This window comes from Hyperolius riggenbachi, chromosome 6, assembly GCF_040937935.1.
Source record: "Hyperolius riggenbachi isolate aHypRig1 chromosome 6, aHypRig1.pri, whole genome shotgun sequence".
NCBI lineage: Eukaryota > Metazoa > Chordata > Amphibia > Anura > Hyperoliidae > Hyperolius > Hyperolius riggenbachi.
The window spans coordinates 367,784,297-367,806,975 of NC_090651.1; the positions used below are offsets into that span (position 1 = coordinate 367,784,297).

Sequence of the window (22,679 nt, forward strand, 5' to 3'; positions counted from 1 at the left end):
GCCGGCGGCGATCAGACCCCCCCCAGCAGGACATCCCCCTAGTGGGGAAAAAAGGGGAGAAGTCTGATCGGCCCGGCTGCAACCTGATCTGTGCTGTGGGCTGGAGAGCCCACGCAGCACAGATCAGCACAAAATAGCGTGGTACAGAAGTGGTTAAAGTATTACACTCTAATTTTGCTAAGGTATTTATGAATAATACTTTAATGACATAAGATTTGTGCTTGTGTGGCGTATTGTATAGATATTTTCATATTGTCCTATTATTACCACTTGGCATGATATCGAGGTTTTGTGAGGTATTGAAATATCTGGATTATTGAATTATCTTCATGTACACCGCTGTTGTCACCTGTGGTGACTTTTTAAAAACATTTTTTAATTTGTTTACTATTTACCAATAAAGATTTTCTACTACCGTATATACTCGCATATAAGCCGACCCGTGTATAAGCCGAGGTACCCACTTTTCCCTCAGAAACCAGGAAAAACGAATCGGCTCACAAATAAGCCCCCTCCTCAATACAACCCCCTCCACAATAGCCAGATGTTCTCCCAGTACAAGTCATCCCCCCTCCCCGTAGCCAGATGTGCCCCAGGATCATACAGCTGTGTTTCAAGAAGCCACTAGATGGTGTCATAGATATGAGACACAGCAATTGCCACACAGCAAGAATGCCAGGGGACACAGGAAGTCTTGAGCAGCGCGCTCTGCACACCATGTTGCAGGTTTGGGGGGCACTGACACAGCAGGGCGCAAGCTGGCAAGAGCAGGATCCCTAGTGCACAATCCTTACGCTCCTCTGCCATTACAAGAAACCTGCTCTAGCACCTGTTTTTGCTCCACCGACTCGCATATAAGCCGAGGGGGGGGGTAACTTTTCAGTACATTTTTTATGTTGAAAAATTAGGCTTATATGTGAGTATATACAGTATTTTGGAAATACTATTGAGTGGTCTGGTGCTGCATATATTGGGTGCTTCTTTGTTTTCCTATGTTTTTATGTCAAGCGCTTGAAAAGGATCCCAGAATTCTGTGGTGCTGATTTGTAGAAACGAAGGCTGGAATAGCGATGCTGCTTCTTCAATGAGTCGTCTTCCATCGCTCTGTAATATGGGCGTGACCAGAGCGTGAGCTGGATTCTGATTGGCTGCTGCTGGCGGATCCTCCATCTTGTTCTGCATCGGTGTATTCGAGTCGGCTCCTGTATCTGCCGATAACAGAAACACACAAGCTCCCCCTAGAGGCCTTCCTTGTAAGAACAAGCCATTTGGTGCCTGGTATACTCTACATTTCTGTAGCTTGATAGGTCAAGTGCACCAGAAGATAGCCAATGAAGAAATTATCGCTTCCGTAAATTCTAAATAAGACTTTCCTGAAATCCCAAGACCTTGTTTTTATTTTAAATAAACATATGCCCCAATAGATTTTACAAAATAAATACTATACCTGGTATTTTTGCCGCTCTGGTGTGCCGGTTTTTCTTTTGTGTGTGTTTTTTACTATAACTCCATGCAAAACACAGTTCATCAGAAAAGCATATTATTTAGTGGGCTGTGTGCAAAATGAAATCACCATTTCTAAAATTCTCCTATGACTAACAAATATAGATAAAAAAAAAATGTTTTTCAATATACCCTTACATTAGCAGCTCCTCCAATCTCATCACAGCTCTCTGTGATGCTGCCAATATACAGAAAGAGGAAAGCAGAGCCAGAAGGGGCAGGCTTGGGCTTGAAAAGACATCAGAGAAGACAGACTCAGCTATAATGATTCCTGAGCAAAGCCAGACTGAATGCTCAGTCCGGGATTATATCAGAGCTGCTAACAAGCAGGCTGAGCAGTGAAGGATGAAACAGAGAGCAGGGTAGGTGTTTTCTCAATGTTCCCACTGATATATATGGTAAAATACATGAGGGTGCTTCATCTGGTTCATTTTAATGGTTACAGTTGTAAATTTGAAGATTCAATTGTCTGACTGGCAATTGGTGCTTCTCTTTGTGTTTATACAGCTCCCATACAGAGTAGTGATGTTCACACAGCTCCCATACAGAGTAGTGATGTTCACACAGCTCCCATACAGAGTAACAATGACATTTTATCTGTTCCCTGCTGTCAGGGGTGTTTGTCATAACCGCATGTTTTATGACCTCTTAGACCCGGTTCACACTTGCATGGATGAAAAACAAATCCATGTAAAAACATCCGTGGAAAGAATCAGTTTTTAAAAGGCATCAGATTTGCAAACGTGACCCTCCGTTCCATTGGAGCGCGGTGAGTGCGATGGACACGTCAATCTGGAAAAATCGCTGCTGACCCAAACTTGCCTATCCGGTTGAATGGAGCAATGTGAACGAATCCCATTGAATAACATAGGATCCGTTCACCTCTGTTAGGGTTCATTCTGTTACGGTCAGCTAAAAGGAGCGCTTTTTAGTCCAAAGTGAACCGGGCCTATTGGGTATGGGAGATAACTGTGCAGCATTCCACCCTATCTATTTACTCTGCTGCAGAGAGACTTCTAGCACGAGGCATTATTAAAGAGGGATGAAACTCAAATTGTATCTATGGCCCAAAGCATTAAACTGCAGCATAAAAATGAATAGCTAAAAATATTTGACTAGTTTCCAAATACAGGAAGGGTTAAAGGAACACTATCGATTAACATGTCGAGATAGGAAATGTTTGGGAAGTGCTGCTAAGTACTGGTGTATACATGTGAATCCTGATCTCTTTGTTTACTGTCATCTAATTCCTTTCACACTTTTCTGACAGCAGTGTACTGTAATCTGACTACAGAGTGATCCATGAGGGGAGGGGGGAATTCCCTCATAGTGCATCTGTTAACTCTGTGTGCGCAGAGAGCTCAGGCAATGCTTTCTCTCACAGAGAGAGGAAATGTATCGTATGTGCAACATAAACGTTTGTAAGTGTGTGTGAAACCTGATACCTGACAGGCTTTTGTTTTCATATAACTCTGCTTCAATATAACACTGTTCTTAGCAGGGCCGCGCCTGGGCGGTTGCTGCGGGTGCATTGCACCCAGGCGCCGCTCACCCCCTCTGGCCGCTGCTCCCTCCCTCCCTCTAGCCGTGTCAGACCTCGATCAGGCGGCGACCAATAGTGCGGGCGCTAGGACCTAGCACACCGCACTGATATGCGGAAGTGACATCACTTCCGCATATAGAGCGGGTGCGTCCGGCGCCCGCTCTTACTGGTCGGGTCGCCGCTGATCCTGAGGTCTGACACTGCAAGGTAAGAGGGGAGCGGCTAGAGGGGGAGTCCCTGTCACTCACTGCCTAAAGGGGTCCCTGTCACTCACTGCCTAAAGGGGGTCCCTGTCACTCACTACCTAAAGGGGGTCCCTGTCACTCACTACCTAAAGGGGGTCCCTGTCACTACCTAAAGGGGGTCCCTGTCACTCACTACCTAAAGGGGGTCCCTGTCACTCACTACCTAAAGGGGTCCCTGTCACTCACGACCTAAATGGGGTCCCTGTCACTCACTACCTAAACGGGGTCCCTGTCACTCACTACCTAAAGGGGGTCCAGGCTGGCTACATATACTGGGGACACTGGCTGTTTGTCATTATGTGCATTTACAGGGGAAAAGCTGTCTCTTATTATGTGCATTTACTGGTGAAAGCTGTCTCTTATTATGTGCATTTGCTGGTGAAAAGCTGTATCTTATTATGTACATTTACTGGTGAAAAGCGGTTTCTTATTATGTGCATTTACTGGTGAAAAGCGGTCTCTTTTTATGTGCATTTACTGGTGAAAAGCTGTCTCTTATTATGTGCATTTGCTGGTGAAAAGCTGTCTCTTATTATGTGCATTTGCTGGTGAAAAGCTGTCTCTTATTATGTGCATTTACTGGTGAAAAGCGGTCTCTTATTATGTGCATTTACTGGTGAAAAGCGGTCTCTTATTATGTGCATTTACTGGTGAAAAGCGGTCTCTTATGTGCATTTACTGGTGAAGAGCGGTCTCTTATTATGTGCATTTACTGGTGAAAAGCTGTCTCTTATTATGTGCATTTACTGGTGAAAAGCTGTCTCTTATTATGTGCATTTACTGGTGAAAAGCTGTCTCTTATTATGTGCATTTACTGGTGAAAAGCTGTCTCTTATTATGTGCATTTACTGGTGAAAAGCTGTCTCTTATTATGTGCATTTACTGGTGAAAAGCTGTCTCTTATTATGTGCATTTACTGGTGAAAAGCTGTCTCTTATTATGTGCATTTACTGGTGAAAAGCTGTCTCTTATGTGCATTTACTGGTGAAAAGCTGTCTCTTATTATGTGCATTTACTGGTGAAAAGCTGTCTCTTATTATGTGCATTCACTGGTGAAAAGCTGTCTCTTATTATGTGCATTTACTGGTGAAAAGCTGTCTCTTATGTGCATTTACTGGTGAAAAGCTGTCTCTTATTATGTGCATTTACAGGGGAAAAGCTGTCTCTCATTATGTGCATTTACTGATGAAAGGCTGTCTGTCATTACGTGCATTTACTGGTGAAACGGTGTCTCTTATGTGCATTTAGTAGGGAAATTTTGTCAGTAAAAATAATCTTTTGTCAGTAAATTTTTAGGTATTTGTCAGTAAAAAATAACGTGAAAGGTTGACAACACTGGCAGGCTGCGCGGCGCAACGGGAAAGATACAGGCAGCCCACCTTGGGATGGCAGGGGGGAGGAGCCGACGTCAGCGAGCGAGAGTAGGGTGGCCGCAGGCAGCCATTAATACGCAGTGTGTGACTGAGTCGCACTCGCAGAGCCTCTCAGCCTGAGTCAGTCCAGAGACTAGCAGACTCGCAGGCAGCCAAAGCCAGCCAGGAGCAAGCCCATGGAAGAGGGGTAGGAATGGGGTATCACATGCATGCGGAAAGAGGTGGAAGGTGTGGGTGTGATTAGGCAGGACACTGGTGTGGTTATGTGGTTGGGCGCGGTTAATTTAACCACTCCTATAGGTGCCAGAGAAAATCTTGCACCCAGGTGCCAGGCACCCCAGGCTCGCCCCTGGTTCTTAGCATGTCAGACTGCAGAAATTCACCTCTGCAAATGAGACATTCCAAAGGTAGCTAAAATCTACACACAATGAATTACAGCTTTTGCCTCTGATATTTAACATGAAAAGTAGGAAAATGTTTACACAGCTACTTCGACATTATTTGTACTTTGTCATTTTAGAACATTTGGTTTGATAGTGTTCCTTTAATGCTGAAACTTTTCATTCACATAGTTGCTAATTGATAAGATGGCCCTTGTTCTTCAGAATTATCAGTGTTGGAAGTGTACTAAGCTGTGTACAAATAAGAGCGGACCTAATCGGGCTTTGCTATTTCCATCGAAGCCCGAGAAGCCGGTACTGATTAGTGAATTTCTCCCTCCCTGATGGTAGGGCCATATTCCAAGCTCTGTTCACAAAACATTACGGCATTCGGTAATGCTGAAAACAGCTGATTTTACCGATCACCTTCCAATTCACTAAACCTATCTCTGCACAGAAAATCACGGTTCCCGACTAGTGAGGTAAATTACCGACTTGTGCGGTAATTACCTCGGGAGAAAAAGAAAAGAAATGTCAATTCACAAAGATTTCCGCATGTCATTTACCGGCCAAAAGTGTTCAGTTCTTACTCTCCAGCTCACAGCACCAATAACTGTCTCTCCCCTGCTGTCTCTGTGCGGTGGATTTGACAGATTGTATATAATACCCTTGTATAGCCTTATAGTACCGTGGACCTCATCTTTTGTGTATTTAACACAGTGTATAACTATTTTATCCTAAATAAAAAGTGAATGCTATTTTACCAAATATAGTCTTAATATCCCCAGCACTACCTGTTCTGCTCAGAGAAATTGTTTTATATCCATATTGGGAGAGGTGGGTTCCCCAATCTACGGGTAAGCAGCGGGTGAAAAACACACATACTCCTTCAAACGCCCTCCATATCTATTGCTAAAACAATAAAACAGTTAAAACCTAAAAAGTAGATTTAAAGGATACCCGAGGTGACATGTGACATGATGAGATAGATATGTGTATGTACAGTGCCTAGCACACAAATAACTAGGCTGTGTTCCTTTTTTTCTTTCTATGCCTGAAAGAGTTAACTATCAGGTATGTAAGTGGCAGACTCAGTCCTGACTGATAAGAAATTCCAACTATAAACCCTTTCCTAGCAGAAAATGACTTTTGAGAGCAAGAAAGAGGTAAAAAGGGTAATTTCTTATCAGTGAGGGTCACACTGTAGTCACTTCCTGTCTGAGTCAGCCACTTACATACCTGATATTTAACTCTTTCAGGCAGAGAAAGAAAAAAAAGGAACACAGCCTAGTTATTTGTGTGCTAGGCACTGTACATACCCATGTCTATCTCATCATGTCACTTCAGGTATCCTTTAAAGAAAACCTGAACTGAAAATTAAAAGTCAAAATAAGTATACACAAGGCATACTTACCTTCCATGTAGTCCACTCCTCAGTGTCTTTCTCCTGTCCCGCATCCTGTTGGCCCACTGTGATCAATGAAATTCTCCGTCCTCCATTTTGAAAATGGCCATTACCCATAACAGCTTTCTGGTCAGCACACAGTTAAACTGTAACATCGCCCACTTGAGCCATAGGGAAACATGGACACATCAGTTCTCCTCTCAGCTGTAACCGACAGCAACTGATATATTTCACTTCTGACAAAATATTGTCAGAACTGGAAGGGATCACTGTAAGAAGAAAATGGTGAGCTTCTGAGAGGAACTGATGGCAAGGTAACTACTGTATGTAATGTTCATTTGAAGTTACCTCGTGTGTTTATTTTAAATAATTTTACTCAGTACAGGTTCCCTTTAAACATAAAATAAAACAGTGGACTATCTTTACAAAAAAGTCATTTTTAGGATACGGAAGATAGACACAATTGTTTATTTCATTCGTTTATTTTCGCCTCGGGTGCCCTTTAAGAGAGGACCCCCTTGCCTCAGATGCCCCGCCTCTACCTCCTCCCCCGCCCAGAGAAACTAGTTATTATAACAGAAGAAAATCACAACCGTCACAGATAAACACTTTTCTCTTTATTCCTCACAATGCTGCTCGCCATTACTTCAGCCTTCATCCCTCTCTACGAGGAAATATTTCACATACAGTTATACATTCTCTGTCAGTGGCAGAAATCAAGAGGCCATTGTTAAAGCGGACCTGAACCCTTGCACAGGAGAGATGGAAAACACAGAGAAATCCATCCTCTGTGTGTTTATAGAGTACAGCCAGTCTAATTCTCCCTTCTCAGCCAGTGTAATTTGAGCTGTCTGCTGAGTTGGGAGCTAATATTTAAACACAGGAGGTTAACCCTTTCTGTGCTCCCAGGACACCAGGAAGTAACCACTCTGCAGAATCTCGGTAGGAGCTCTATAAGCTGTAACAAGGATATGTTTTCTTTAAAGGTTATTATGCTGGTGTTTATCTTTTAGAGCAGAGAGGAAGTTCTGAGTTCAGGTCCGCTATTAGCGCAGGGGTGGACAAATCAGTGTAGAATCTCTCCACTGGGGATGCGGGTCGCAAAAGAGATGTGACTGTCACAGCTACACCAGGGTAACAAACAGAGATTAAAACCAGCCCCTCTCTACCCATAATAATGATAAAACGAAAGCTGCATAGATTTCACTTGGAATAGACATTGCTGGTTGGGCAAGTAGCAGGGTGAGTGCACATGGTGACATTTAGGATCCCGATCAAGTCCCCACGCTTGTTTGGTAATCGTCCAATGAGGATGGGCACAGATGGGGGGTGGGGTCACAGTTGTTGCCGGCACCTGTTTCCTGCTTCACTTCTCCGTCTTGGTGATGGGAATGCTTCTCTCTTCCGTCTTGGTGACGTCTTTGACCGGTGCTTGGATGGAGAGGAGCCCCTCGGCGGACAGACCGGAGGTGATGGTAGCCGGGTCCACGGAGGGTGGCAGCTTGTAGCGGCGGTGGAACTCGCGGGAGATGAATCCGTGCTCATCCTGCGACACAGAGAGATTTGTCATTATCTCAAATAGAAGGTATTTGGGCGCTAGTCTAGTTGAGGGGCCCAACGGGAAACATAATGTAAGAGTGAACAGAGGCGCCAGCAGGATAAAAGGTTCTAAAAGGCTTAAAATCCCTCAGGAGGTGGTGGTGGACTCGCCTCCCCGAAGCAGACAAGATACAGTCAGTTTTATGACAACAGGTTTATTAATATACTCCAAAACAAACAGTGCAACGCGTTTCACGGGTATGTTCCCGCTTCCTCAGGCAATAAACAGATAGGAGTACACAGTATAGTCTCAAGGTCACGAATAGCGCCTCTGTGATGTATATTAATAAACCTGTTGTCATAAAACTGACGGTATCTTGTCTGCTTCGGGAAGGCGAGTCCACCACCACCTCCTGAGGGATTCTAAGCCTTTTAGAACCTTTTATCCTGCTGGCGCCTCTGTTCACTCTTACATTATCAATATCCACCCCTGGTGGAGGGGTGTTGCCCCTTATTTCCTTATCTACAGAGAGCGACTTTTAATCCTGAGTGAGGACAACTGGACGGATATATTTATCCAGTGTAGTTGTGGAGAGCGCACCACCGATTTATTACTAAATGAGGCACATGTGGTATCATTTTAACAGTAATGAGTTGTAGAATACATTTTGTTGTGTTTTAAAGCTTGGATCCACATCACATAAAATATAGGTTGGGACAAACTCAATCAAACTTAAAGTCATTTTCAAAATCATCATCAACAGACGTGTGGTAAAATTTTAACTGTGATAAGTAGAATAGAGTTTAGAGAGTTTTAGGGTTGAGGCCCATGTCTTGTGTTTTCTTTTTAGTCACAAACTGAATCAAAATCAATAACATTTTTTCGCATATTCTGTACCAAAATAAAAGACTTGTAAAATGAAAACAAAGCAACATAATATAAAAAGAAAAAAACAAATGTTGTTATCTTAGGAACTTGACTTTTTAAATATGTATGCCATGAGGGTGTATTACTATTATTTTTGCACATAAGGTCTTGTAATCATGGATAGTAAAAAAAAAAAAAAAAGACCTTTATTTTCAAATACAATATTGCCACCATACATTGTACTAGGGACTTAATCTAATCCATGTTGTAATAAGCAGGATGGATAAGCAAATAGAAATTGTTGGGTTTAACTTATACTGTTTATTGTAAAGCTATAATATATTTTTTACATTTTTTTCCCTTTGAAATGCATAGAAAATAAGGTGATTACTAAACAAAATTATCACACACTAAAAGCCTAATTTGTCCTAAAAAATATATATAGATCATTTAGGTGTGATAAGTAGCAATAAAGTTATTGGCGAATGAATGGACGCAGCGCTGATATGTGGAAGTTGGTCTAGTCCTGAAGTGGTTAAGAAACTCTATCCATGCCACCAACCAAATAGGATTAGTAAAGTTATTATTCAAAACAATCAGCGCTAGATGATTCATCCACAGATGATAAAGAAATAAACACCCGGTGTTCAGAAACCTCAGAGATCAATCACCAACGATCAAGCAAAATATAAGCTTACCAGTCCATAATAGCCCACACTACAAGGCTATAAATGGCTCTATGGTCAATCCTCAGTATCTCCAACTGGATCATCTGATATCCAGCCAGACCTCCAAACAATATAATTTCTATCATTTCTATGAATCTAAAGTTTATATTGTTAAAAAATGGGGGAAGAGGCAGGAGGGAGAGAAACACTATATACTATGGCATCAATTCACTAAGCTTTATCAAACACTTTATCGAATGTTTGATAATTTACCTCATGGGTAAAATCGAATTTTGAATTCACTAAGGTGTTATTTATTGAACGTTTTATCGATAAAACATTCGATAAATATATAACACCTTAGTGAATTCAAAATTAGATTTTAGCCATGAGGTAAATTATCAAACATTCGATAAAGTGTTTGATAAAGCTTAGTGAATTGAGGCCATTAATGTGTGTAATTTCTTACCTTAGTAGCTATAAGAATTCCTGATTCAAAACTTCCTGTCTGTAAAATACAAGCTCGAGTTTACTGGCTAATTTCAAAGATAAAGAGTAAAGGTGGCCACTAACGATCCAATTTCTAGTGAAAAATTGTTCGAGCGATCAGAAAATTCTGATCGGAAGAAAAATCGTTCACTACACCACTAACGAACCAATCTTTGCTTCCTATCTATCACAACCAACATGAAAATCCAAATTTTGATTTGACGAAAATCCAGTCGGACGACTATTATTATAATCGTTTGTAATCAATTGTGCCCATCAACTGAGATTATTTACAACCAATCCGATTAGAATTTCTGATTGCTCGAACGATTTTTCGGTAGAAATTGGACAGTTAGTGGCCACCTTAAGCTTTCAGCTTGTAATCCTTCTTCAGACACTATTGCTGTTGACTGACAATGTTAGAACATACAATATAAGGACCCGTTCACACTTAGAAACGCAAAGCGCCCGTGACTTTTGCCGGCGTTTTGCGGGAGTGATTTTTTCGCGATTTCACGTGGAAAAATCACTGGACAGTGCAGCAATTTCTCCGCGATCGAGTTTAGCGCTTCTATAGCACTGAAACGCGATCGCCGGGAAATTGCCTGAAAATGGTGCAGGCTACACGTTTGCGTTTTGCGGCAATTAGCGTAAATCGCCCAAGTAAGAATGGGCCCATAGAGCTTTATTATGCTAGCGCTTTCAAAAGCGCTAGCGTTTGAGCATTTTGCCGAAATCGCCAGCAAAACGTACAAGTGTGAATGGGCCCAAAGTGTCATCAAGATACATTAATTACAACGGATCTTGCAAGGATTGTGAGGTATTTATGGCAAATAAATAAGACCCTTGGTTTACTTAACGCCTACATAGACTCAGGCTGACATGGAGAGTCTTTTACAGACCCTATCCTGTTCACTATACACTGCTAGAGCCTGGAAACAGGTAACTGTATGTTACTAAGCAGGGGCGGCACTCAGAGGGGCATAGTGATTCCCGGGGGGCCAGTGCCCCAGTGTAGCACCACCCATGGTCCAGTTGGAGATGCTGAGGGTTGAGCACACAGCCATTTATAGCCGCCTTGTAGTGTGGGTTATTATGGCCTGGTAAGCCTTTATTTTGACTGATACTTGCGGATTGATCTCTGAAGTTTCTGAACACCAGGTGTTTATTGCCTAATCATCTGTGGATGAATCATCTAGTGCTGATTGTTTTGAATAATATATTGTTTGGGACTCTGGCGCTGTTATGTCTGTTTCTGAAGGTTTAGTGGGGTGAAAGGGAATGATTAACTTATCCTTGCTTCCAGTGTTGGGTTTCCATGGCCACAGCGGCGTCATGTGACACCATCATAACCGACAGCATGTCACATGACGCCACTGTGGCCATGTAGACTCAACACAGAAAGCCACGATTAGGTGACTTAACCATTTCCTTTCACCCCACTCACAACTCCACAGGAAGACGGGGAGGAGAGGAATCGGGTTGTCCAGCAATGGTCCGTAGTTTGCCCAGCACTGACCTTGCCTAACACTAACCTCCTCTACAGTCGCCTACTGAGCCAATAGCTGACCGCCGCAGCCATCCCCTGCCGCTCTCTCTGCCGGTATCTGTCAACTGAAAAAGAAAAACAGATACTTACCTAAGGAGAGGGAAGGTTCTGGGTCCTATTCCCGCTCCTCTCACCGTCCCTGCGTTCCAGTGCTGGCTCCCCCGTTCTGATCTGCTACTGCAGCAGGCTTTGGAAGTCTTCAGGAGCCTGAGTGCTCCCGAAGACAGGTGGCTCCATACTGCGCTTGTGCGAGAGAGCATGCAGGTGCAGTATGGAGCCGCCTCCGTCTTCAGGAACAATCAGGCTCCTCCCACAGCGACCAGTGGAATACTGCAAATGGGGAAGCCAGCGCTGAAACGACAGGACTGGGAGAGGAATGGGAAGGATCTATTGGACCCCAGAACCTTCCCTCTCCTTAGGTAAGTATCTGATTTTTTCCTTCAGTTGACATTCATTTCAAAGCTTTTGATTTATTTTAACCTACCTGGCAGTAATCCTGAGCTACGCTCGGGGTAGCCGCCAGTAGCTCTATGCAGAGTATAGCGGGTGTTTTTACTCACCTCCTGGGGGATCCAGATGTCAGTAGCCGTTCTCCTTCCTGTCCTACGAGGCTCTGAATCACTCTGGTGAGATCGACGTCATCGATCTCACTACAGTTACAGCACCACCCGGAGGACAGAGGTCAAATTGGAGCCCAGGGAGGGGAGTGAGAGGAGGGGCTGCTGCAGAGACTCTGGCGGCATGATTTTTTCCTGATTTTAGGATCTGAAACGTTTTAAAAAGACCCTAAAATCTGAAGATAATCATACCGCCAGGGAGGTTAAGTTGCATAATAGTTTAACCTAGGGTGCTGCTTACTCATCCCGGACACTAGCCCCACCGGCAGCAGGAGTTTGCCTATATCATAGCCAAATCTGATCCCCAGTTTACTCAATCAGCGCCACCATGGCCGCATATCACATTTTGATTTATGGCGGCGCCCAGTTTCACCAGCCAGGGCCGGCCCGAGGAAGAAGTTCCCTGAATCCTGTGATTAAGGCTGCTTTATACAAGATCTGCCCCTGCTGCTAGCTTATCTACACAGAGCTCTACAAGTATCACCCTGATGTGGGAATAGGGATGCTTGTATGCTGGGACTTGTAGTTTAGAAAGAAGCAGTGTTTTCTGGCGGTGGTGGTTCTGTGCCGGTTACCTGGCGCTCCTCATGCTTGGCGTGGACCTCCACATGGTCTCCGATAACCTTCACCTGCATCTCCTCCGGTGAGAAGTGCTTCACATCCAACAGAACCGAGAACTGGTCCTTGTCCAGCTTCACCTGAAGGGAGACAGAGAAAAGCGGCTGTGAGTACCCCGACACCCTCGAGGTTGTATACCCATGCACAATAGCTGTCGCTGCAAGGGATCAGGACAGGCGGGAGTGATGAACCATCATGGCCAAATTTTTTGAGAGTGGCACAAATACTGGTTCTCACAAAGTTTGCTGCCTGAGTGTTTTTAGCGTCCCTCTAGATCCCGTTGTCTCATTTCACCCTGGACACTAAATGTAGCGTCTGGGATCGGCTACTTTCGGCACTGGCATGCGCCCCAAGGGGCTTAAAACGGACCCAAACCAAACATGTTTTTAATCCAAAATATTTAGTTGCACCACTCTGACACATACAAAGATAAATAAACACTCCTTCAAGCCTATGAGTATTTCAGTGCATGCTTTTCCCCCTTCTCTTTTCATAACTAGGGTTATACAGGTGGCAGCCATTACTTCTGAGCTTAGTAGGAGGTTTTAGATCATGGGTGTGTTTGTCAGCTACCCTCCCTCACAAGGGCGACGTGTATGTGAAATCTCACACAAAATAAGTCCCCCTCCCCTGTGACATCATCGGTAGCAGCCTGTGTTTTGTTTTTTATCTCCTCCACCAGTCTGCCAGATTCTGTCCCGGCAATATGAAAGGAAGGGAGGGGTTCCTCCAATAAATGTAAAATATTTTATATTTGTCATCATGCAGCTGAAAAAAGGCTGCTATTTATCAGTATAATTTAGAAAACAGATTTTATTTCTGAAATCTTGTATTTTTAATTTGGGTCCACTTTAAAAAAAGGATGCCAAAATGCTGAAAAACTGCTAGACTCTTACAACCTCAGGAGCGGGTGCGTGCAGTCGTGCATGCGCAGCAGCAGCCGAGCCGGCTGGACACCGGCCACTACAGAGGGGACAGCTGAGTATAGAGCGGGACTGCACCGTGGGACACAGAGACCTCTAGGGGCTGGAAGAGGACCCAGGCAAGTAAAGCTGCAATACTTTACTACGCTTCATGTATCCTTCAAGGTGCATGCACACATCCAATTTTGATTGGTCAATTTGACCACCTCCATGTAGTATGAGAGGCAACAGATTTTGAATACTATGGACACATTGTATAGGTAAGCTCTCATACTACATGGCATTGGTAAAACTGGCCAATCCAAATCGGATGTGTATACCAGGCTTTAGTCATACACCCCGAACAAGCATGCAGATCATATGCTTCTGACTGGATTAGCTGCATGCTTGTTACAGGTGTGTGATTCAGACACTACTGTAGCCAAAGAGTTCAGCAGCGCTGCCAGGCACTTGATATTGGAAATAAAAATGTCAGCCTCCATATCCCTCTCACTTCGGTTGTCCTTTAAGTGTCCTCACTGAGGAGATGAGGCTGGATCCTGTGTTTTGTTAGTACAGGAGGGGGCGCACAATACAGTTATGTGACAATGGAAAAGTACTTCTTAGGTTCCTCTCCCGGGACTTGTCATATGGTGATTGGTGACATTACTGGATATAAATATCCCCAGGAGCGGCTGCTACAGGACTTTCTCTTCCTCTCTTAATTCCTTGTCTCACTAAGGATTACTCTGCAGGAGGGAACTTCGTTAGCCCCGCCCCCATGACAGGACTGTATCAGAGAACTATCACTCTCCAGAGGGAAGACAAAGTAATAGGAGGCTGCTTGTTGTTTTACGGGGACCATCTGACGGCTGCTGAATCAGTGGGTTGGTTCCAAAGCATATTAATAAAGGAGGGATCAGCACACACTGCAGCTAGTTCACTATCAGTACAGGCACAGAGTAACAGCTTATACTGTACATACTGGAGGTAGCAGAGAGCAGGACACGCTGCAGCTAGTTTACTATCAGTACAGGCACAGAGTGACAACTTATACTGTACATACTGGAGGTAGCAGATCAGCACACACTGCAGCTAGTTTACTATCAGTACAGGCACAGAGTGACAGCTTATACTGTACATACTGGAGGTAGCAGAGAGCAGGACACGCTGCAGCTAGTGTACTATCAGTACAGGCACAGAGTGACAACTTATACTGTACATACTGGAGGTAGCAGATCAGCACACACTGCAGCTAGTTTACTATCAGTACAGGCACAGAGTGACAGCTTATACTGTACATACTGGAGGCAGCAGAGGTCAGCACACACTGCAGCTAGTTTACTTTCAGTACAGGTACAGAGTAACAGCTTATACTGTACATACTGGGGGTAGCAGGGATAAGCACACACTGCAGCTAGTTTACTATCAGTACAGGCACAGAGTAACAGCTTATACTGTACATACTGGAGGTAGCAGAGATCAGCGCACACTGCAGCTAGTTTACTATCAGTACAGGCACAGCGTAACAGCTTATACTGTACATACTGGAGGTAGCAGAGATCAGCACACACTGCAGCTAGTTTACTATTAGTACAGGCACAGAGTAACAGCTTATACTGGACATACTGGAGGTAGCAGAGATCAGCGCACCCTGCAGCTAGTTTACTATCAGTACAGGCACAGCGTAACAGCTTATACTGTACATACTGGGGGTAGCAGAGATCAGCACACACTGCAGCTAGTTTACTATCAGTACAGGCACAGAGTAACAGCTTATACTGTACATACTGGAGGTAGCAGAGATCAGCGCACACTGCAGCTAGTTTACTATCAGTACAGGCACAGCGTAACAGCTTATACTGTACATACTGGGGGTAGCAGAGATCAGCACACACAGCAGCTAGTTTACTTTCAGTACAGGCACAGAGTAACAGCTTATACTGAACAAAAAAACATAGGTAATCTATATATATAATAGAGTAAGTGCCTCAACCTCCAAGCAAGAAGAAGAAGTACTTTGCATGAGAAAATTTATGCGTGCTCAAACACCAAGTTTAAGGCCTCTTTTCCACGGACTGTTGAGTTGTGTGCTCAGCAAGCAGTTACCAGGCAGCAGTGAGCAGTTACCAGGCAGCAACAAGCAGTTACCAGGCAGCAACAAGCAGATACCAGGCAGCAACAAGCAGATACCAGGCATCAACAAGCAGTTACCAGGCAGCAGTGAGCAGTTGTGAGAGTTTGAGAGGCATTTCACTGCCTATCAACAGTCCATGGAAAAGAGGCCTTACCCTTGCAAGTCTGGCTTTGCAAATCTGGCCTAATTGGCTATTCATGAGGCAATGCTCATGCAAATGCATGCACAAACCAATACCGCAAAGCAGTCACCCTGCTACATTAGCACTATCCAGGAGCGCCACGGGTAGGATTCCCAATGCCCCCTTTTTATACAACCGGGGGGACCGCAGGGTCCCAGGCTCTCTTACTGCCTGGGAACCACAGCGGCAGCCCGGAGGGGGAGGCTGGGTGGTGCAGACGACCCCTCCAAGTGTGGCCAGCGCCGGGGAGAGCCGTCCGCACTCACCTCCCAATATTAAAAACAGGCACTTACCTTAACGTCCATTGCGTTCTGCTACATGCGCATTAACTTGGGGGCACCACATGAGAAAGGAGAGAAGCATGGGTCACCCCGAGCTTTAGAGCTCAGGGCTGGCTCACATACAGCACTCCAGAGGGGGGGGGGGGGGGGACAGGCGCACACAACTCACTCCAGGGTTCACACCACCGAGCAAGCCATCCACCACCTGCCTCCAAAGGATACAAACTGCACAAAATGCTTTCCATGAGAAAATTAATGCGCATGTAGCAGAACGCAATGGACGTTAAGGTAAGTGCCTGTTTTTAATATTAGGAGGTGGGTGCAGACGGCTCTCCCTGGTGCTGGCCACGCTTGGGGGGGTTGCCTGCGCCACCCAGCCTCCCCCTCCGGGGTGCCGCTGTGGTTCCTAGGCAGCGAGAGAGCCTGGGACCCGCGGTCCCCCCGGTTGTATAAAAAGGGGGCATTGGGAATCCTCCCCGTGGCGCTCCTGGATAGTGCTAATGTAGCATGAACTAATTCCCGCAGGGCCACCGCTTTGCGGTATTGGTTTTTTGACCCTGCCTAGTTTGGCATGCGGATGCAAATGCATATTTGTATGAGCATTGCCTCATGAATAGCCAGTTAGGCCAGATTTGGAAAGCCAGACTTGCTAGGGTTAAACCTGGTGTTTGAGCATGCATACATTTTCTCATGGAAAGCCTACTTCTTCTTCTTGCTTCAAGGTTGAGGCACGTACTCTATTAGATAGATAGAAGATGCGGCGTATGCTACGACGCGGGTTGGCTAGTATATATTACATTTTTAAAGACAAAAAGAAGGGATAGCTACTTACAATTGTTTACACCTTGGGGTGTGTGAAAAAAGTTTCTGAAAGTGAATGTAAACTCTATGACACAGCACAGTGCCTTCTGTAGCAGAAATGCTGTTTGTAGCATTATCTCTATTAGGGCCTTGGAGTTCATCTGTAGTCTAGGACTCAGCGATTGGACAGTGTTTGGCCAATGAGAGACTTGTGACAGACCTCCCTCTATAGCTGCTGTTCCATTTGCTGTCTTTTCCAGTTGCAAGCAAATCGCATAATGCAAGGACATCCGTAAACTAATGAAAATCGCAGTAACCCTCTACTAGTGCGGTCTGATTGCGGTCTGATTTTGATTGACCACAAAAGTCCCACATGCTGCGTGTTTTTCCTCGGGTTTCTCTGTGTATTCCTAGCGTCCGGAGGAAATTGCAACAAGCGATCGCAGGAAAATCGCAACAAAGTCACATTGTAAAAATTGTAGAGAAATCACAGGGCATTAGCTATTGTGCTTTGCAGTATAAAAGAGCTCTGCAGCCGCACAGACGTGTATGGAAGCCGGCTATGACCCTTATTCAATTCTCTTTTTCTCCTGAGATTTCTCCTAGTGGATATTTTCACACTTTATCAATAAATTGCCTTAGGCCACCAGCAAGCAAGAAAATACTCAGAATTCTTTTGACAGTACTTTTCCACTTAATTTTTGGTACTTTTTCAATTGCATAGTGCTGAAAAGTTATTTAAAAGTACAGCACGGTTCACGGTATCCGTCACCCCCGGGGATCGCCTGGTGCCGGTCCGGATACATGTGCTTTCCGGTTGCTTGAGCAACCAGCCTAAAAAGCGCAAACCTCCCCCCTTGTGTAAAATAAAATACCGTATATACTCGACTATACAAGTCAACGCCAAAATTCAACCCTCTTAATTTGGAATTTTTTATTGACGCAAGTATAAGTCTACCCAGCAAAGTTAATGCCAGCACTTGGGGCTCAGGAGGGGTTAATGACTGCACTGCACACAGTATTGCCATCACTAACCCCTCCTGTCCCTTAAGTGCAGCCAATACCTCCTCCAGGCCCCAAAGTGCTGCAATTATTCACCCCCTTCCTGCTGCCCAGTATTTCCCCCGCCCCTTTCCTTGTTAATTGTACTCAGGACTTTAACACTTGTGTTTTCTTGGCATTTCCTTTCCTCAAAGTATCACTTACCACACGGGTTAAATTGCTGCAATTGGGAATGTCCCTATTAGTACACACATTACTCAGTGTGCTCAGTGCTGCCTGTGACTCGTGTATAAGACGACCCCTATACTTTTATGAAGTGAATCAGACCTAAATGTCTAGACTTATACTCGAGTATATACAGTACTGACTGCGTCTACAGCGCCATCTTCTAACCTTTCTGTAGTTCGTTGCAGCTCCCGGCGTGTCACCTGACCCACGGCAGGTCACATGACATGCCGGGATCCGTGCAAGGAAGTCAGACAGCTGCTAGGAGCTACAGGACGGTTAGAAGACAACACTGGAAACTCGGTATGTATTTTATTCCCTGCAAAATTCCCAAACCACTATCCCCGTTATCGCCTCAGGCATGCTGTTAGTTAAGATTTCCGGTTGTCTGAGTTCCGAATAACTGGGACTTTGCTGTATACCTGTAGCCTAGCCACATAAAAAAAAAAGTTACATACTCACCTAAGATGAGTGAAGGCTCTGGATCCTATAGAGCCTTCTCATTCCTCTCTGTGTCCCCTTGTTTCACTGCTGGGCCCCCATTCATATTCCTGGCTGCATCAATTTCCAGTGGCCCCCTCCCTCTCCTATACAGTTCCCTGGTGTCTAGTGGCCTCATACCTCCCCTATACAGTTCCCTGGTGTCTAGTGGTCTTCCCTCTATCCCCTATATAGTTCCCTGGTGTCTAGTGGTCTTCCCTCTCTCCCCTATACAGTTCCCTGGTGTCTAGTGGTCTTCCCTCTCTCCCCTATACAGTTCCCTGGTGTCTAGTGACCCCCTCCTTCCCCTATATACTCCGCTGTTGTCTAATGCCTTCACCCTCCATCCCTACTCCATATGGCTTCCCTGGTGGTCCAGAGTTGGACAAACATAATTTAAAGTGAGGAAACACTTGGGGGGCAGATTTGGCCTGTGGGCCGGAGTTTGACATGTATGCTCTACAGGACCCAGACCCTTTCCTCTTCTTAGGTTGTAACTTTTCTCTTTTTAAAAGGTGGCTGCAGGTATCCTTTACACAGAAGATGAAAAATTATCTCCTAGGAGAAAACTTAGGAGAAAAGTGAAAAGGCCTTGAAGTCCCTGCTACAGGTGGCCGGTGCGATGAGGTCCTTACAACGTTATGACACTTCAGCCCCCCCCTTGTTAGTGCAGCCCATAGGCAGGTGCCTACACAGTCCACATCATCCTCCGTACCTCAGACAGTCCAGCTTCCACCTGGGGGATGCTGAGAGAGCGGGCGTAATAGGGGCTCAGGCTCATGGGCGGCATGCAAGCAAACAGATCGGATTCGAGGATCCCCTCTCCGAACCTCTGGCCCAGGATGCGGCTGGGGAAGAGAGCCGGCGACATGACGGGTCGCCGCATCCAGGGGTGGTGAATTGTAATATCCATGCTGATCAGACGCTGCAGACACACAAAGTGACTCTGCCAGAGATCAGCAGCTTATATATACAAGCCAGACCCCCCTGGGCAGCCGCCTCCCCCCCAAACACAGCGAACGATCTAGAATTGGCTGGAGCTCTGAGGCTCCCGGGAGGAGACGCCGTCCAGATCCCGTACAGTAAAAATAGCCGCTCACACAGTGACTGAGCAATCCAGACAGATCACACTGTGCAGATACTATTCCTGTATGAAACGGTGATAGATCATCAAACAGATGAATCATACGAAGTGGAAAATTCTCCCATCGCTCAGCCCTGCCAGCCAGCAAAGAGGACCTTCACCAAAAATTCTCCATCGCTCAGCCCTGCCAGCCAGCAAAAAGGACCTTCACCACAAATTCTCCATCGCCCAGCCCTGCCAGCCAGCAAAGAGGACCTGCATCAAAAATTCTCCATCGCTCAGCCCTGCCAGCCAGCAAAGAGGACCTTCACCACAAATTCTCCATCGCCCAGCCCTGCCAGCCAGCAAAGAGGACCTGCATCAAAAATTCTCCATCGCTCAGCCCTGCCAGCCAGCAAAGAGGACCTGCATCAAAAATTCTCCATCGCTCAGCCCTGCCAGCCAGCAAAGAGGACCTTCACCAAAAATTATCCATCGCTCAGCCCTGCCAGCCAGCAAAGAGGACCTAAAGGGCAGCTGCACGGGACACTGGGCTATACTTCCCAACCGGGGCAGTCCTGGGAAGATCAGGACAGTTGGGAGATATGCCATAGTTTCCCTACACATCCCCAAAACATGGCATTACCCTAGATTCACACTATGGCAGATTAGGAATGTGTCGATACACATTTTTGTATCCTTTCAGGCAAAGCAGAACAATTTGGCGCCGGCAAATTTGGGCGCTCTATAGACCGTAATGTGAGTTACGGCCACAGCAGCACCCCACTCAGAAGCTAATTTGGGCTCCAGGGAAAGACGGAGCCCAAATTGCTTAAAAACAGTGTAATTCATCCGCCAGCAATAGCTGGCAGCCGAATTACGTCTTTCCCCTACAAACAGGAAACAACTCATATAAAAGGGGTGCTGTTGTACATGAAGAGGGGCTGCTGTTCATTGACATTACATGATGAGGGGGCAGCACATGGAATGGGGGACACTGCTGAAGATAGAAGGGGGATCAACAAGAAAATTGGCCTAGGGGTGTTGAAAGTATAAATCCCGCCTTGTCTCCTGCCCATTTTGATTGGCCAAATTCATGCTGGCCAGTTTTACTTTGACCATATGAAACGAATTCCACATAAAGCACTGTTACTCTTCACAATCCCACATGTAGTTGGCCTTGCTTTTTGGCAGATGATATACTAAAAAACTAAAATTGAAACAATACATTCTATAATATGGAGGATGGGAGGCAGCTGAAGACCTGTCTGCCCTAATACCTGCCCCATTTTCCTGTAGTCTCCTATCCAATCGCTGAGCAGAAGCTGAAGGGGGCGTGTCCAAGTCTAAGTTTTCTGCAAGCCGTATGGTGCCCATACATTTTCGATTACAAAATGTAGTTCGATTATTCCGTTACATCAAATATAAAGATATTTCCAACATGTCAACTCGGATTTTATTGAAAAAAAACAGGATAATCGTTCCTTTTTTTATTTTTTATAAAAAAAAAAAAATATTCTTTTTGACTTTCATTCGATTTGATCTTTTGCTCGAATAAACGGGACAATCGAACATTTTTATTGTACCATGTATGGGCACCTGAAGTGAGAGGGACACGGGGGTAGCTAGAGATTATGGGGCCTCATAGCAAAGCTTTCATGAGGCCCCTCAGATGTAGGCACTCTTGAGCAATGCCACCTGCCGCTAGCCCATGGATATGTATTAATTGGTCAATTTACATTCTTGTGCAATCTACACGCTACACAGTCCATTGGCACAGAGATAGTCAGTGGGTGGAAGAACACAAGACGGTGATTAGTGCGCACATCAAACACCAAGTACCACCTGGGCCCCCTCTGCCCCTGCTATGGCTATTGCTAAGCCCCTGGAGAAGGATGTGGAGGCTGCCATATTTATTTCCTTTTAAATAATACTAAATGCCTGGCAGCCCTGCTGATCCTCTACCTCTATTACTTTTAGCCATAGCCCCTGAACAAGCATGCAGCAGATGAGATGTTTCTGACATTATTGTCAGATCTGACAAGATTAGCTGCATGCTTGTTTCTATTGGGATTAAAGGGACTCCGAGCAGTGCAGAAACTATGGAAAGATGCATATCATTTTAAAGCTCTCTTTCTCCTCTTTCCAATGATATATAAACCGCCACCCTACGCGTTTTAGTTTTCGCTATTTTCGCGATTGAAATTGCCACGGCTGCGATTTTGATCGCGAAAATAGAGAAAACTAAAAGGCGTAGGGCGACGATTTAGGGGTCGTCAGAAAGAGGAGAAAGAGAGCTTTAAAATGATATCCATCTTTCCATAGTTACATTGTATTACACAGGGCGACTTTTTCTGCTGAATGGAGCTGCTGACACTGGGGAAAGTGTCGTCCTGTGTAATACAAGTAACTATGGAAAGATGGATATCATTTTAAAGCTCTCTTTCTCCTCTTTCTGACGACTCCTAAGTCGTCGCCCTACGCCTTTTAGTTTTCTCAATTTCAATCGCGAAAATAGCGAAAACTAAAAGGCGTAGGGCGGCAGTTTATATATCATTGGAAAGAGGAGAAAGAGAGCTTTAAAATGATATGCATATTCCCATAGTTTCTGCACTGCTCGGAGACTCTTTAAGACACTACTGCAGCCAAATAGACCAGCAGGGCTGCCAGGCAACTCAGTTCAGGTGTGCTTTATGGACCCCCCTCCTCTTTCTTTTCCCGGGTCCCTAAGCAGCTATTGTAGCTTTGGCTGCAATCTGACCTTTATAAAGCTAAAGGTGGCCACACACGATACAATAAAATGACCCGAT

At 45.1% G+C, this 22,679-nt stretch overlaps 1 protein-coding gene across 1 annotated transcript; it reads right to left on the reverse strand.

The window, feature by feature from the left end:
* Positions 1–7,044: 7,044 nt before the first annotated feature.
* Positions 7,045–19,757, reverse strand: HSPB6 (heat shock protein family B (small) member 6). Its single transcript, XM_068241868.1, has 3 exons — positions 19,522–19,757; positions 12,755–12,877; positions 7,045–7,995 (listed from the first exon to the last, which is right to left on the reverse strand). The coding sequence occupies exons 1-3, from the start codon at positions 19,717–19,719 to the stop codon at positions 7,816–7,818; spliced, it is 501 nt and encodes a 166-aa protein (XP_068097969.1). The 5' UTR covers positions 19,720–19,757; the 3' UTR covers positions 7,045–7,815.
* Positions 19,758–22,679: the final 2,922 nt, after the last annotated feature.